At 41.6% G+C, this 15432-nt stretch overlaps 2 protein-coding genes across 2 annotated transcripts; both read right to left on the reverse strand.

The window, feature by feature from the left end:
- Nucleotides 1-12914: 12914 nt before the first annotated feature.
- On the reverse strand, nt 12915-13487 carry LOC147498061 (uncharacterized). Its single transcript, XM_086563115.1, has one exon. The coding sequence runs from the start codon at nt 13485-13487 to the stop codon at nt 12915-12917; it is 573 nt and encodes a 190-aa protein (XP_086419241.1).
- A 1284-nt stretch (nt 13488-14771) lies between these two features.
- Nucleotides 14772-15152, reverse strand: LOC147498062 (uncharacterized). Its single transcript, XM_086563116.1, has one exon. The coding sequence runs from the start codon at nt 15150-15152 to the stop codon at nt 14772-14774; it is 381 nt and encodes a 126-aa protein (XP_086419242.1).
- Between the last annotated feature and the right edge of the window lie 280 nt (nt 15153-15432).

Raw genomic sequence — 15432 nt, forward strand, 5'->3', positions numbered from 1 at the left:
TTCTACAATCCGTTAATAATTTAACCCAACAGTTGGCTCAAGATAAAGCCCAACCCAAAGGTGTGTTTCCACGTCACGAAATACCTAAAACAACAAATACAGCCTTTGAGATAACCAATAATACTATTAATGAATATGAAAATGTAGGTGAGCTAAAGGCCATCACCACTCTCGATTACGGCGAGTGGTTGATAACAAAGTAACTATGCCTATAGGTACCCCACCATCGCCCTACACCTATTTTACTAGATGCGAAATAGAAACTGAAGAGCCTACCATCGTAGAGGTACCGGTTACAACACAACCTAAGAAACGAGAAGCCACGGTTAAACATCCAGGTGATACCATTGCTAAATATAGACAGAAACCACTGTTTCCACAAAAATTAGCCGTGTTAACTAGGAATACTAATTATGAGGAGATTAGGGACGTTTTCAAGAATCTAACTATAAACCTTCCCTTCCTCGAAGTTATTAAAAAGCTACCACACCATGCTACGTTTCTTAAGGAATTGTGTACTACTAGGCGTAAGACCAATATACCAAAAGACGCCTTTTTAACAGAATAATTCTCAACTCTATCTGAACATAATGGAATTGTTAAGTACAAGGACCCTGGTCGTCCTACTGTACAATGCACCTTAGGAGATTCTTATACGACGACCGCGTTCTTAGACCTGGGGGCTAGTGTTAACTTACTCCCGTTTTATTTGTATAGACAAATAGGTCTAGACGAGATGCAACCCACTAAAATGACGTTGCAATTAGCTGATCGGTCTATTAAGTATCCTAATGGTGTGGTCGAAAATGTGCTGGTAAAAATTCAGGATTTCTACAATCCGGCTGATTTTGTCATCCTCGATACAGAAGTCGTTAACGACTCTGTCCCGATCATCTTAGGGCGTCCTTTCCTGGCAACTGCCAATGCGCTCATTAATTGCCGCGATGGTTCAATGTTCATGTCTTTTGGCCATCTTGCTGTTGAAGTCAATGTTTTTAAAACAAAGACACACGCATTACCCGATTAAATCTATGGATGGAGAGGTTAGCATGATCGAGAGCTTTGCTCGAGATTATTTCAACAACACGTTCCCTGATAATCATATGCCCAAATTTCTTTCCTTTGGAAGTTCAGACTCCAACATTTCCATCCCTACACTAGTCGATACACATATTACGGATAAGGATGAGATAGATGACTTTCTCAAAGATGTAGAGGACTATCATAGTAACGAGGATATGACCAATCTAGATGAGCAATTCGATGAGTTTCTTAGAGTAGGTGATGATTCACCCTATCAAGAACTACTTTGCACAACATCCACCTCGACTTCCCTCCTTCCACCCTTTCAAAGGAATCTCGAGTTTGCACTCGATCCTTTTTGTTTCTTCCTCATGCTTCATAAGTTTTAAATCCACCTAGTAAACAAATACTTCAGAAGACAAAAGCGTTTGACACCTTCATTTTCAGACTTGAAACAGTCCCTACACACACCATGAATGAGTTTTGTGCTAAAACCACATCCTCATTGGTTACATTCTGTCCTTCTACAACTTATCCATATCCACCATATTCTCCACAACCATTCACTTTTCCACACTTATTTACTAGAACACCCACTCGTTCAAAAATGAAAAAGAAGGTGCATGCTAGGTTACGTAATAGGGTTATCCGACTTCGCTTTCAATTCACTAGGTTGCGTCATAGGAAATCTTGGTGCTTGATTGTGTTTGGATATGTTTTCTGTGATATTTATTTATGGAATGATCCACAACTATTTCGGCTGTTGATATATGATAAACTGCATGTTCATGCATATGTTTAGATAAAGTCTCGAGTATCTGACTATAAACGACTCAACTTTTGTGTTTGGAGCATTTCCTTTCATTTCCATATATTGGTGAGTGCACCATTAAGGTAACCGGGCCCTCCCTTAGGAGTGTGTGGCTGTAAGTAATGGATCTTAAGTCTACGATTAACATAATTCACGTTTTCCACTCTTGCATGTTTTTCTCGGATTTTTGAGTCATGTTTCTCTATGGGGTGAATTATGTCTTTCTTGCTCATTGTTTTTCCTTATAAAAGAAAAAAAATTAAATAATAAACATAGTAATTTAGGAAGTCTCGGGAATCTGACTTTAAAAGACCATCATTGTTAAAAACAAATTTTGAAAACTTTGTTGTAAAAAATTTGTTTGGGGGTGGGGTGTTAATGTTTTCGATCCTAAAATGTTTTATGTCCCATTAGAATTGCTTAGGCCGTTTAATTGTATTCCGATTCGGGTTGACATAATCTATGAATTTAGAGTTCAGTCGTTCGCATAACGTACGTCATGCATGCACTTTGAGGCGTTTTCCACTATCTTATATGTCATCCATGGTCGGAATAGAGTGTTTTATGGATCATTGGATTGGAAATTCTCTCCTGATCATTTCCATATCTCATTCGCAAAAATCGGACCGGTAACGAACCGGCAATTTTGATTTGAAGTTTCGCGAAAAATCAAAAAAATTCACAAATTTCGAATTGGGCTTGGGCCCAACCCGCGCCCACCGGCAGCGCACCCGCACCCTTACCTTCACCATCAGTTCATCATTTTTTTTCCACAAACCGCCATTAACAAAGCTTCAAACCCGACCAAAAAAATAAATTAAAAACAAAACCTAATTAACCCACGCCCACAATCCAAGACCCAACCCAAATCTACTCCAACCACCCCGCCCCACAACCTCCACCAATTTACATCAACAAAAACCACCGGAAAATCAAAATAAAAAAAAAATTGGTGTTGCCGTGCCACCACACCACCACCACCATCGTTCTTTTTAGTGAGGTGTCCCTCATTGCTTCCCCCTACCTTCTACAAACCTCAAACCGTATTCAAACTTCCAATGGCTCAACAACGCCGAATTTTACGGAACAAGCTTTTATCTTGGCGACCACTTCGCGCCGTTTTACGGTGACGAAATGATCAGTAGAGACTGGAATAGCTTGTGGTACTTGACTGAAGCCTATTACCACGAAGACTTAGTCCGACGGTTCTACAATACGAGGGAGTTTGAGGGGACTAGGATTTTTGTTATGGTAGCGAAGAGGAGGAAGGAAGTGACTACTGGGTTGTTGGCTGAGATTCTAGGCATTCCGCCTAGAATCCATCTGATGAACGTGATAGTTACCGAAGGGAACTACAATGCGAGATCGCATTGTGTTCGCCAGGCATCCCTAAGAACCAACCAGCTGGCTGCAGCTCAGTGGATTGGTCGGAACGTCCTGGGGAAGGAGAAGGTCGGCGACATCGGCTGAACTGCCTCCACATTTTATGGATACTCCGAGGGGCGAAGTAGAGTTCTGTATCTTGGAGTTTTGCTTAGCATGATTAGGGGAGTAGGGAAGTCTGTTGCACCTCTCCCTGTGTTGATAACCAAGATCATGCTAAAGTTGAGAGCAGCTCAGGCATCTGATAGGTCTTACATCACCCTACACCGAAATCCCTCGCATCTATAAGGAGTGTATCCAACAAGTTTGGAGGTTGCCCGAGGATAGGGTAGAGGGCGAGGAGGATGGTGGAAACGAGAATGCCGAGGAGGATGGGGAAATCAGAATGCCTCGGGAGGATGAGGAGGGACTTGACTTGTTTTGATCACGATGCCCCGGAGGTGTTGGTCGGATGTAGAATGCATGGCGTAATTCATCGTGGCATCGTTAAGCAACACTATCTGCGAAGACCTCCGGACTCGACAGGCAACTATCCATCATAACTTTGAGATCCGTACCCAGAGAGAGGATGAGAGGTGGGAACAGATGAGGGCCGAGCTAGAAGCTCAGCGCCAGTTCCGGACCGACATGCTTGCACGATTCCCACCTCACGGGATTCTCCTTCGAGGACACACCATCGAGGCACGGCGTCATCGCCGGAAGGATCTAATGGTGCTGGCCCATCGGGAGCTCAGGAGCCATCCCCAGACCGTGTGCCCTCTGCTACCAGTACCGGAGTGGTTAGGGATAGTATCGTTTGATATTTCTATTTCTATTTGTAGTTTCATTATTGCCATTTATTTTAATGTAAGTTTTATTTCCGTAATTTGAATTTTGTAGTGAAATGTACTTCGAATGAAAATTTTAATATAATGCGGTTATTTTCATTATGCGTGGTTGTTTACTATTGATTCCACCTTCCCAAATTGTTTGGGGGTGGTTTTATCTATTCCAGCATTATTTTTATATGACCCTCGTCTTAGAATTTATTGCGGAGTCAAGGTGAAAATATGGCCGTTTAGGCATATCTATGAATAAGTATCATTGTAGGATGAAACCTCGATTAAATAGGTAGATTCTATCATAAATTCAACCTAAAAGATACTAGGTTTGTTTTAGAATCAAGAAAATGAGTTGTTTCCGTTTTCGGGTTTGGAAATTTTGGTATTTCCGGAAACTGCCGTAAAAACCTTTTGGCAACTTCCCGATCCGTTTTAGCAACTTAAAATCTATATAAACTTCATACATTCTACACTCACAACTCACACTACACCTAACCTCCATCACTCACCTTTCACTCCCACGATTCCCGTTTTGCGTCTCATTTTTCGAAGTTTCAAGCAACTCGGCGCTTTCAGCTCTCTGCAATTTTTTTTCAGATTTTTTGTCGAGGCCTTTTCAGCCTGAAGCTGACCGACCGTGCTCAAACACTGGATTTCAAATCTTCGAGCGCTTTCAGCCTAAGAGAGCGACTTGTGCCCTCGACTTCGTGGACCAGAAAAATTCTAGTTTTCGCGGGTAGTTTCGGATCATTCACGGCTATTCTAGGCGTAATTTTGAGATGACATCTCCAACATTGATACCGGAACAGTCTTTTCAAGATTTGTTCCAAAGCACTACCTATGGTGCTTGGTTTTGCGAAGGCGATCACATCGTTAATTGGGGAGCCGCTTATGGTAAGACGATGCACTTTATTCTCCAACACTAGCATCTTATTTTTATGATAACTGTATTTTCTTTGAAAGACCAGATGGAGAACAAGTGTTCTCCATCAACATTGATAATGAACCAATGGAAATTACCAGGTTCTTGCTAGCATTTGTTCTTGGACTTGCTATGCCCACTGAAATACAAGACCCATGGTGCTATTGGGTAGATAATATGTATGTCTACACTTATGAGTTTTTGCATGAGTCATATGGGGCAGGAATTTTCCATATCGAGGACCAAGGGGAATATAACGTCTCCTTTGGTAGCCTGTCCATGAACATAGGAACTGTTATGTTTTGGATCATGCTAAACATTTTAGGGGAATGGCGTTTTTCTTCTCTGAATGATGCCACTTGCAGCGTCTTCCTCGCTTTAGCCACGGGACGTATGTGTCATGACCTTCCCCGAACCTTGATGTCTAGTTTAGCTCGATCCCATAGCAAGAGGCATAAGTTCCTTCTTATGCCTATTCTAGTTTCCCGTATTATGCTATGTTTCTTTCCTGTTTTTTGTACACGTTTCACGGATTGGATTATGGTCGACACTGTACGACCCACCAATAGTATTATTCGATCTTTCAGTGCAATGACTTGGCAAGGGTGGAGGATACAACCTCATCGGGTTGCACCCTACACCCGTCGGACCAAGTGGCTTTTAATAGGTTAGCAATAATAGATGATAAATGGTGGGAAGCCCGGCAAATTATCATGGCATGGCGGGGCCTTAAAGGAACCTCACTTCTTTATGGAAGAAGAGGATGAGGAAGATGATGAGTAATCGCGGGGAGATAAGGTAAGTTTTCATTCTAGTTAGTAATGCGCTTATGTCCCAAGCAATTTCATTCTTGTTAACCCCATAATGGGTAGAACTTCATTATAGATTCGTCGGTTTTATTTCCTATTTTAGTACGTTCTAACTTTATTTTGCAGATGTTGCTGAATTTCACACGTTTCAATGGTATTTTTCCTACCCTCTTTATTTAAAATACTTTGAGGACAAAGCATGGTTCTTGTTTTGGGGGGGCATAGAAACACGTGTAATTAAGGCATCTGTTAGGATATAGATATGTATAATATGCATTTGTTTTCTAGTTAAACTTTTAAAAATTCAAAAATATAAATAAATAAGTTCATGCTATACACTTAGGAATAGTGGTATTGTTTTCCTTCTCTATGCTCTTAATAATCTAGAAGTCTCACGTAGCTTTTGCATTAGAATAATTTTTAGAAACTTAGGTTAATATGTAGGTAATAATCTTTGCATCTATCTATAAATATATTACATGAGTATCTATGATTGTTAGCGATAAGTTTGAACTCTAGGCTAGAGTACTTATTCTACAAATCTGTGAGAATATAGCCTAAAGCCTTATATGAAATGAAACATTTGAGAAATGACACAAGGGAGAAGTAAAATCCGATAGAAAAATCACACCTCCATTTGCTTGATCACTATGCCATATCCTAAAAGCGAGAATTTAGGCCCTCTTTGGATCGATATAGCCGTAAATTCAAACCTATGAATTATTTTCCGTTAGTTAAGCCCCTCACGAGCCTTTCTTTAGCCTTTCATAAACCACAAATCCTTTACCCTGTTAAAACAAAACAAAACAAAACAAAAAAAAAAAAAAAAAAAAAAAAAAAAAATCAACCTACCCAATTTAGATAAGTCCGAGAATAGAATGAGGAAGAAAGAAGAAGAAAAAACACATGTAAACAAAAAGTTAGTTAATTGCTTGAGAAAATAAAGAAAAGAAGTTTCCATCCAAAGAAAAGAAAAATAAAAATAGAAATAAAATAAAAACTCCAAAAATAGAATAAAAGGGAGTCAAAAGCCAAAGAAAAAAAAAAAAAAAAAAAATATGGCTAAGGATGGAAACAAAGTATAGAAGCAAAAAGAAAATAACAAGGTTTTCTCTAAGTTACATAATATGAAAACTCTATTATCTCGGACTTGTCCTTTTGAATATCCATTTCCTTCCTTCTTAAACCATCTCCTAATCCCCTTGACACCTAATAAAGACCTCTAGCTCAATTAGGAATAGGTTAGTGTGATAGTAAGTAGCGGATGTGTTTGATCGACTCAGCTTCCTTTGTTGTCATTGAGATTGTAAGGTAAAGTGTACTTGTTGCATTTTGGAGTGGAACTTCGTGTGGAAAAATCAGTGTTTGTATCTTGACTATTATTGTGAGAACCTACGTAAGGGCGCTATCCCGAAGTTTGAAACTAACACTGCTAGACATTTCATAGTATTACTCATTGTATATATGTTTATGGTAGATGATTGATTATTATGTATATATTAGCTTAGGTTTTAGACTTGATTACTCTATATGCATTGCTAGTGAGAGGTATAGTTAATTTAGAGCATGAATATGGAAACAATAGTTTTATTTCTTAGTCGTTGTAGTATAGATGAAGTTTATGAGTACCTTTCTTGGAAAACTCTCACGAGGCTATAACTTCGTCCACTAGGGAATTCCTAGTGGTTTAAGGCCTTGTTGCATATGGTCAATGCAATGCAATCGCGACTCAAATAAACGAGTAGATAGAACTCCATTTTTGGTCACTTATTCTAATTTCTCATCTTTGCTTGAGGACAAGCAAAATGCTGTTTGGGGTGGTTTGATAAGAGCCCAAAACTGTAGTTTTAACCCCATGAATCATCATACTATTATACCAATTATGTGAGTAATAATTAAGAGTTAACACTGATTACGTGTTTTTATGCATTTCAAGCTTCAAAGTCCATTATGTGCAGAAATGTGCCACTTTAGCGAGATAAAGGAGCAAAGGTCGGTTACTAAGGAGTTCCGTGATTAAAGGCCAAGTTTCAAGAAGACAAAGCCTTTTTAAAGCCCGGTCAAAAGCTGAAAAGTCGACGCGGGCAGAAACAACACACAAGTCAGCAGAACTTTCGAAGGCCGTATCTTTAGACTCAGACCTCGGAATTGGGCCTACCTTATAGCAAAACGACCGGCTCGGAAAGATATTTCCAATGGTCTAAGCCTTGATCCAATCAGAGGAGCAAAAGTGGACAAAACGTTTGTTGAAGCTAACTGCAGCTGAAGAGGCCTTTTTGGACTAAAAGAATTGGGTTATGGGCCTGATTCTCTGGCCCAAAATGTGGCTCCAAGCCCATGCACGATTTTTGGATCTAAAAGTATAAAAACCAAAGCTTAGCTCTTTGTTAATGGTAGATATGGTAGATAGGGTAGAGAGGGTAAATAGTTAAGGTAGCTAGTTAGACCTAAAACAATATAGATAATTCTAGATCTAGTTTTCAGTAGAGTAATTAAGTTTAAGTTCCATTTTCAATTCTTGTTTTAGATTAAGTCTTTGAATCATTGTTCTTGATTGATTAGATAAATAAGAATAGTTATTTTTGTCAATTTCGATTCTTGTTAGTTACATTTGTGTTAGATCTGATTTCATTTATTACTTGTTATTCAATTCTTAGTTATTAATTAGATTTTAATTATTATTTAAATTAGATTAGTAAATTTCAATTCTTTATATTATGTTTAGTTTTAATTTAATCGAAAATGATTAAGTAATGATTCTCACTAAACCTCCATTAGGGGTTGAGAAGCCTTGATGAAAAAGCTTGATTCCGATTATCGTAGAAATCGTCGTAAATTCCTTTCCATTCTAGAAATGATTAGTTCACCATGAGAATGGGTTTAATCGTTCACATGCTAGTTATGAATTGGTAGGAATGCCATGTGTAATTAGGGATTAGGAGTAACCATATTGTTCTGCGAAGTAGTTCAATTCAGATTACGACGATTCGTCGTTAGTAGGATTAAGTCGAGTTAAGGTAGAATCAATCCCCCTCTAACTCCTTATCATAGAATCAATGTAGCATTCCCATAGTTGTTCTGATAATCGACTAGTTGCATCTTGTGGGTAGTTGTATCGTAGTCTAGTTGCCACTTCGTAAATCTCTCATTAGACTTTAGAGTTAAAGAGTACTTATCTGAAGAGAACATTAACATCTTGGAAGGACTAGGAGTGGAACGAATCACTCTACTCCACTATATCTCATAGGATTGAGAGTAGAAACTTTGATAAACATATAGGCACATAAGATAGTTTTAGTTTACTTACGTTTTGAGTTTCATCGTTCATTTTGTAGGTAAACTATTCAATTTTATGTTTTATCACTAACCTGATTGAAGAACACCATGAACCAGAAGAATCATTAAATCTTAAGCACTGGCTTCATCTCCTCCCTTGAAGGAGAAAATTAACCTTCCATAAAGAAGGAAGAACACGAAGAACGAGAAGAAGAAGAGTCAAAGAACATAAGACTAGAAAGACTAATTTATTAAGACTCGGCTAGTTAAAACCAAATCTTTTATTATTAATCTCTCTCTGCCTCAAGTTCTAGAGACAAGAATATAAGTGAATTGGCCAATTACATGAGGCACTTAGGTCCTCTATTTATAGGGGTTACAATAAGTTCTAGAAGCATTCCAAACCGCCATTTATTTCCTAATACAAATCAACTTCTTTCAGAGTCCAACTTCGTCTCCAAAACTGGGAAGAAAGTGGCTACAGTGTCATTTCATGTGTCTGGACGCACGATCCTTGTGTCTCAGATGTCAGCAATGCGTCTGGATGCACGATCCATGCGTCCCAGACGCGGAAGTCTATTTTCCCTCTTTTGCTCTATCCTTCTATTCTCTTTTGACGGGCTTTGGTACAAGCAATGAATCATTTGGCCTTGGGCTTCCAAATAGGCTTTAAAATAGGTCCAAGTCGCATCTTTAATAGCTTTAATTCCTTGGCCTTCTCCATGATTGTCCACGGGCTTCCCATGTGATCTTTAATGCTCCGAATTGCTCTGTTTTACCCCTTTTTCTTTAATATTCCACAAAACTCTCTTTTTCACTTGTAGAATCATAAAACATAACTTTTAAACACTATTAGTCCACTAAGATATCTAAACAAGAGGCATAATCGAGGGTTAAATTGCACTTTTTGAGCACTTATCACCGGTCTGGCAAATAACCAATTCCACCTGCAGCTCCGGTCTCTGAGTCGACCCCTGTAGAGGACTTCTGCCCCATCTTCAATGTGTGCAACAGCATGGATAACGCGGCTGACTCTGCTTTGGATAATGCGGCTGTAGCCTCTTCCCTATTCTACAACTCTCATCTGCCCAAGGACATAGCCTATATAGACGGGGGGGGTCATTTGATCAGCATCGTACCTCTCTGTATACCAACTGGGAGAGGGTACACTCTCTCTCTCTCTCTCTCTCTCTCTCTCTCTCTCTCTCTCTCTCTCTCTCTCTCTCTCTTTTGTTTTTTTTACATCTCTCTTTCTGATCCTAAGTGAGCTTGGACATTTCCTCCATGATCCGCGGCCTTTTCATTGCCAAGACCAAGTTAGCTACCCTGGAGAAAGAACTCAACGGCCCTTTTAGCATAAAAGTTGCCTATGTTGGGCTCCAATCAGATCTAGCGGCTGCTAACTTGGCTAAGCTCAAGGCCCAAGACGAGCTCTAATCCGCGGAGTCATCTCATAAAAAATACATGGATACAGTCAACGACTGCCTGAGTCGACAAAGGGAAATGCTCCTCGAACAACACCAACTAAATCTGGCTGCACTAACTCAACAACACTAGGCAGCCGTTGATACCCTCAATCAAGAACATAAAGATGCCACCGCCGCCCTCCTACAACAACAACAAGCAGACATGGCTGCCCTTCGTGAACGCTTCAAGCTTTTAGCCGACAAGAGGGTAACCAAGAATATCCAAGAGGAGCTTGCACGACTCACACAGGAAGGGCGGCTTCTTCCTGAAAGGCCTACCACCCCAGTGATAGCCTCCCCTGAGAACGCAAGAGAAGATGTGGTAGCCACTGAGACCCTCCCCAACTCCCCTGTGCTAGAATAAACTTCCACCCCTGCAGCGGCTATTGAAGAGACCGGTGCTGCAACCCTGGAGAATGTCACCGCAGAGAACACCACTACACTCACCGAGGAAGTTACTGATGTAATGTTCGCCCATGAATCCCCCTCTGAGATGCACTAGGGATCCTCTTTTTTTTGTAATAAGTCTCTTTTACCCCATTCTGACCAGCTAATTGCAATACTACTTGTTTTGTTAATATTTTGATATTATTCTCTTTAATGTACTGTTTGATTTTGTCCAGTATGTTTGCTATCTCTCTATCTATTGATTCTGCTACTCATTTAAACTGCGTTGTATCTCTATCTTTAGGTTTTCCCCCACTCCACCTTTCTTATGTGGTCTGGTCTTTTTGTCTTAATCAAATTTTGCCTTTACCCTGTCGTCTTCTCTTTGTTTGGCTATTCAGCCAGATGTAAGCCAATCCCCATGCCCCATGTGCATATTGCGTCCCTTGTCCACAGGCTCCCTTATCTCTAGAGGCCCATTGGGGGCCTCATTTTGCTCCCTGTTCAACTTGTGCATTGCATTAGCGATAGGCTCATCCCTTCCGTTATCCCTCGCAAAGGTTGGGTCCCCTGTCCCACGTATGGTTTGTATATCTCAGAAAGCCAGTTGGGGCAACTCATCTTGCCCTAAGCTCATCTCCAGCCTTGTATTAGTGAAGGGCTCATCCTCTCCCCTATCTCTCTCCATGCTTGGATTCCATCCCCATGTGTAATTTCCATCTCTCCTCCATGAAGGGCTTGTCCCACTTTGTGGGCTTTGTAGTCTCATGAAACTATTTGGGGCAACTCCTCTTGCCCCCGACTCCACTCCAGCCTTGTATCAGTGAAAGGCTCATCCCCTCCGTTGTCTCCCTCCACGCTTGGATTCCATGCCCCATGTGTAATTTGCATCTCTCATCTGCGAAGGGCTCATCCCACTCCGCGGGCTCTATAGCTTCAGAAAGCTAGTTGGGGCAACTCATCTTGCCCTAAGCTCATCTCTAGCCTTGTATCAGTGAAGGGCTCATCCCCCTCCGCTGTCTCTCTCCATGCTTGGACTCCATGCCCCATGTGTAATTTGCGCCTCTCATCTGCGGAGGGCTCATCCCACTCCGCAAGCTCTATAGCTTCAGAAAGTTAATTAGGGCAACTCATCTTGCCCCAGGCTCAACTCTAGCCTTGTATCAGTGAAGGGCTTATCCCCCCATTGTCTCTCTCCACGCCTAGACTCCATGCCCCATGGGTAATTTGCATCTCTCATCCGCGAAGGCTCATCCCACTCCGCAGGTTCTATAACTTTAGAAAGTTAGTTGGGCAACTCATTTTTGCCCCAGGCCCAACTCCGGCCTAGTGTCAGCGAAGGGCTCATCCCCTCCGCTGTCTCATTTGTATTCCATGCCCCATGTTTCTTTTGGATTCCTGCCCTTACAAATGATAATCTATTCTCAAAATTGTTGTTGTATTATATACATTTGTCACATCTCTTAGCAAATTCCACTGCATCCCTTTTCATATGGGGCTAGAAATACCCTTGTGTTAGTAATTGATGTGTTGTAGTTCTTCTCGCTGAATGGCTCCCGCATTCTCCCTCATGTAATTCTGCCAGCACCTCATATGATAGCCGTGGACCTAAGCATTTTAACAGTGGTCCATTGAAGTTTTTTCAGTACAACTCTCCTTCCAGCAGAACGTATCTCTGAGAAGTCTGTTCCCATCTTCTTCTTTCCTTCTTATCTATCACTTCCCTTCCCGCCAAAAAGCCCTTAATTGGCTCCATCTAGCTCCCACTTTCTTCCGGGCGACCTGACAAACCTCTATCGTGTCCTCGGTGCTCGGTTTCTCCAACCTTCCCACTCGTATTTGTCTTTCTTTTGACCCGGGAATTGCAGCGACTACATATGCCAGGGCATCAGCATGTCTGTTCTCTCCGCGACCCAAGTGAATGAACCTGAGCTTTGTGAATTTTGCAGATCATTGGTGCAGCACATCTAAAAATCTTGCCATCTTGGGGCATCGAGTTGTGAAACCTCCATTTGCTTAACACACCACCAAATTTGAATCGGAATATACTGTTAGCTCCTTCACTCCCAAATCTTCGGCCATTCTAAATCCCGCAGATCCTAGTTTCATGGTTTGCTCTATTTTGCCATTATCGGGTGTAACCAATACGACTCCTATGACGCTGCATGCATCTGTAGCAGATCCATCTACAAATACCCTCCATCCATTCATCTTATCCCACAGGTCTAGGAGGTCCGGTTCTCCCTCCCTTTCTGGTTCCATGACCATTTCTTCTCCCCAAGTGGGGTCCTCTGCGGGAAACTCTACCATAAATTCAGCCATCGCCTGCGCCTTTTCCGCGGTTCTTATCTGATATTGTATCTCATAGGAACTCAGGATCACTGCCCATTTTAACATTCTACCAGATTTTTCTGCCTTCAATGCTTGCCTCAAAGGCAAATTCATTACCACCACTACCACATGCACTTCAAAGTAGGGTTTCAGCTTCAAGGTTGAGAACACTAACGCCAAGGCATTCCTCTCAATTCTACTGTACCGCGTTTCTGCGTCTAGTAATGTCTTCCTCTGAAAATACACCGGCTTCTTCATCTTGTCTACAACTCAGACTATAACTGAGCTAACTACATATTTCGTGGCCCCTAAATACAAATACAACTTCTCCCCCGTCTCTGGCCATGACAACAAAGGCGTTTTGCCCAAATATTTTTTCAATTCCTGAAATTCCTCCTCACACTCCACGGTCCAAACGAAATCCGGTGTGCTTCTTAACAATCTATACAGCAGTCTGCATTTATCGGATGACTTGGAAATGAATCTATTTAAAGCCGCGATCCTTCCTACTAACTGCTGTACTTCCTTCACATTCTGTGGAGATGGCATCTCCACCAAGGACCTTATTTGCTCGGGGTTAGCCTCAATTCCCCTATGAGTAACTATATAACCCAAAAACTTTCCTGTAGTAACCCCGAATGTTCACTTTTTGGGGTTCAGCTTCAAGTTGTATCTCCGTAGTATCCCGAAGGTCTCTCTCAAACCCTCTATATGTTCCTCTTCCAACATACTCTTTTCCACCATGTCGTCTATATAGATTTCAATCCCCTTTCGAATCTTGCTTTCGAACATTTTCTCACCCAACCACTAGAAGGTAGCCCCCGCATTTTTCAAACCAAACGGCATCCTCGTATAGCAGTATGTACCGCCTTCCACCACAAACGCTGTCTTTTCCTGATCTGGCCCATACATCGCGACCTGGTTATACCCCATCGATGCATCCATGAAGGAAAATATCTTGAATCCTGTCGTCCTATCCACCAACTCATCTACTCGCGACATGGGATAACTGTCCTTTGGGCATTCAAGATTGACATCAGTAAAATCCACGCACATACACACCTTTCCATTCTTTTTTGGTACTGCGACTATGTTAGACAACCAGTCTATGAACTCAACTTCTCAGATTATCCCCCCCTTTCAACCTAGCGACTTCTTCAAGGATCCCCTCGGCATATTTAGGCCTAATGCCGCGCATCCTTTGCCTCACGGGTTTAGCATCTTCTTTCATATGTAAGTGGTCACAAGCGAATTCAGGGTCCAACCTAGTAACATCCTCTATTGTCCAAGTGAAGACATCTTTATTTTTGGACAAGAATTGTATCAACTTACCCTCCACTCTTCTGGCAAACTGGATCCTATTGACGTGAACTTCTCCTCCTCCCCACTTCCAATATTCACCACCTCAATCTCATCGAGTGTCTTTGGTCCCACCGATGTTTCAGCCTCTCCCTCCACCAAGGTGCACTGTAATTGCTATGCCTACCTCTTCCTAGGATTGGAAGTCTCTCCTTCTGGTCCGCGGATCAACCGTTTCATTGTTCACTTATGATTGTTCTTGGCAGTGACCTGATCACCGTAAACCTTGTACATGCCAGTAGGTGTGGGAAATTTTATTACCTGATAATATGTGGATGGGACCGCCTTTATCTCGTGAATCCACCGCCTTCCTAAAATTGCATTATATTGCGAAGCAGAATCTACCACCATGAATCGGACAAAAATTGTCACTGGTCCTATTGTCACGGGCAATAAGAGTTCCCCCATGGGCTCTGTCATACTCCCATTGAATCTATACAAATTGGTTCGCGAAGGACCCAACTGCTTAGGATCGACACCCATTTCCTCCAAAGCACCTCTGAATAACAAATCAACTGCACTTCCACAATCAATCAACACCCTTTTCACCATGTAATTTCCCATCGTGACTGTAATGACCAATGCATCTTCATGTGGTGAGTCCACTGCCCGGAGGTCCGCGCTACTAAATACAATTCTGTCCTTTCTTGCTGCCGCCGCCTCCCTTTGTCATGGTCTATCCATTCTCTCATTGATTTGTTGGATACTCGCGGTCCATCTTATCTTGTCTCTATGAGCTCTATGACTCAGAACCTCACCGTTGTAAATCACATTGATGGTTCCCAGTATTCTTCCCTGAGGCGGCATGCGCTCCTCATTCTGGGCGTCTCTCACAAACTCTCTC

This window comes from Coptis chinensis, chromosome 5 (genome assembly GCF_015680905.1).
Source record: "Coptis chinensis isolate HL-2020 chromosome 5, ASM1568090v1, whole genome shotgun sequence".
Lineage (NCBI taxonomy): Eukaryota > Viridiplantae > Streptophyta > Magnoliopsida > Ranunculales > Ranunculaceae > Coptis > Coptis chinensis.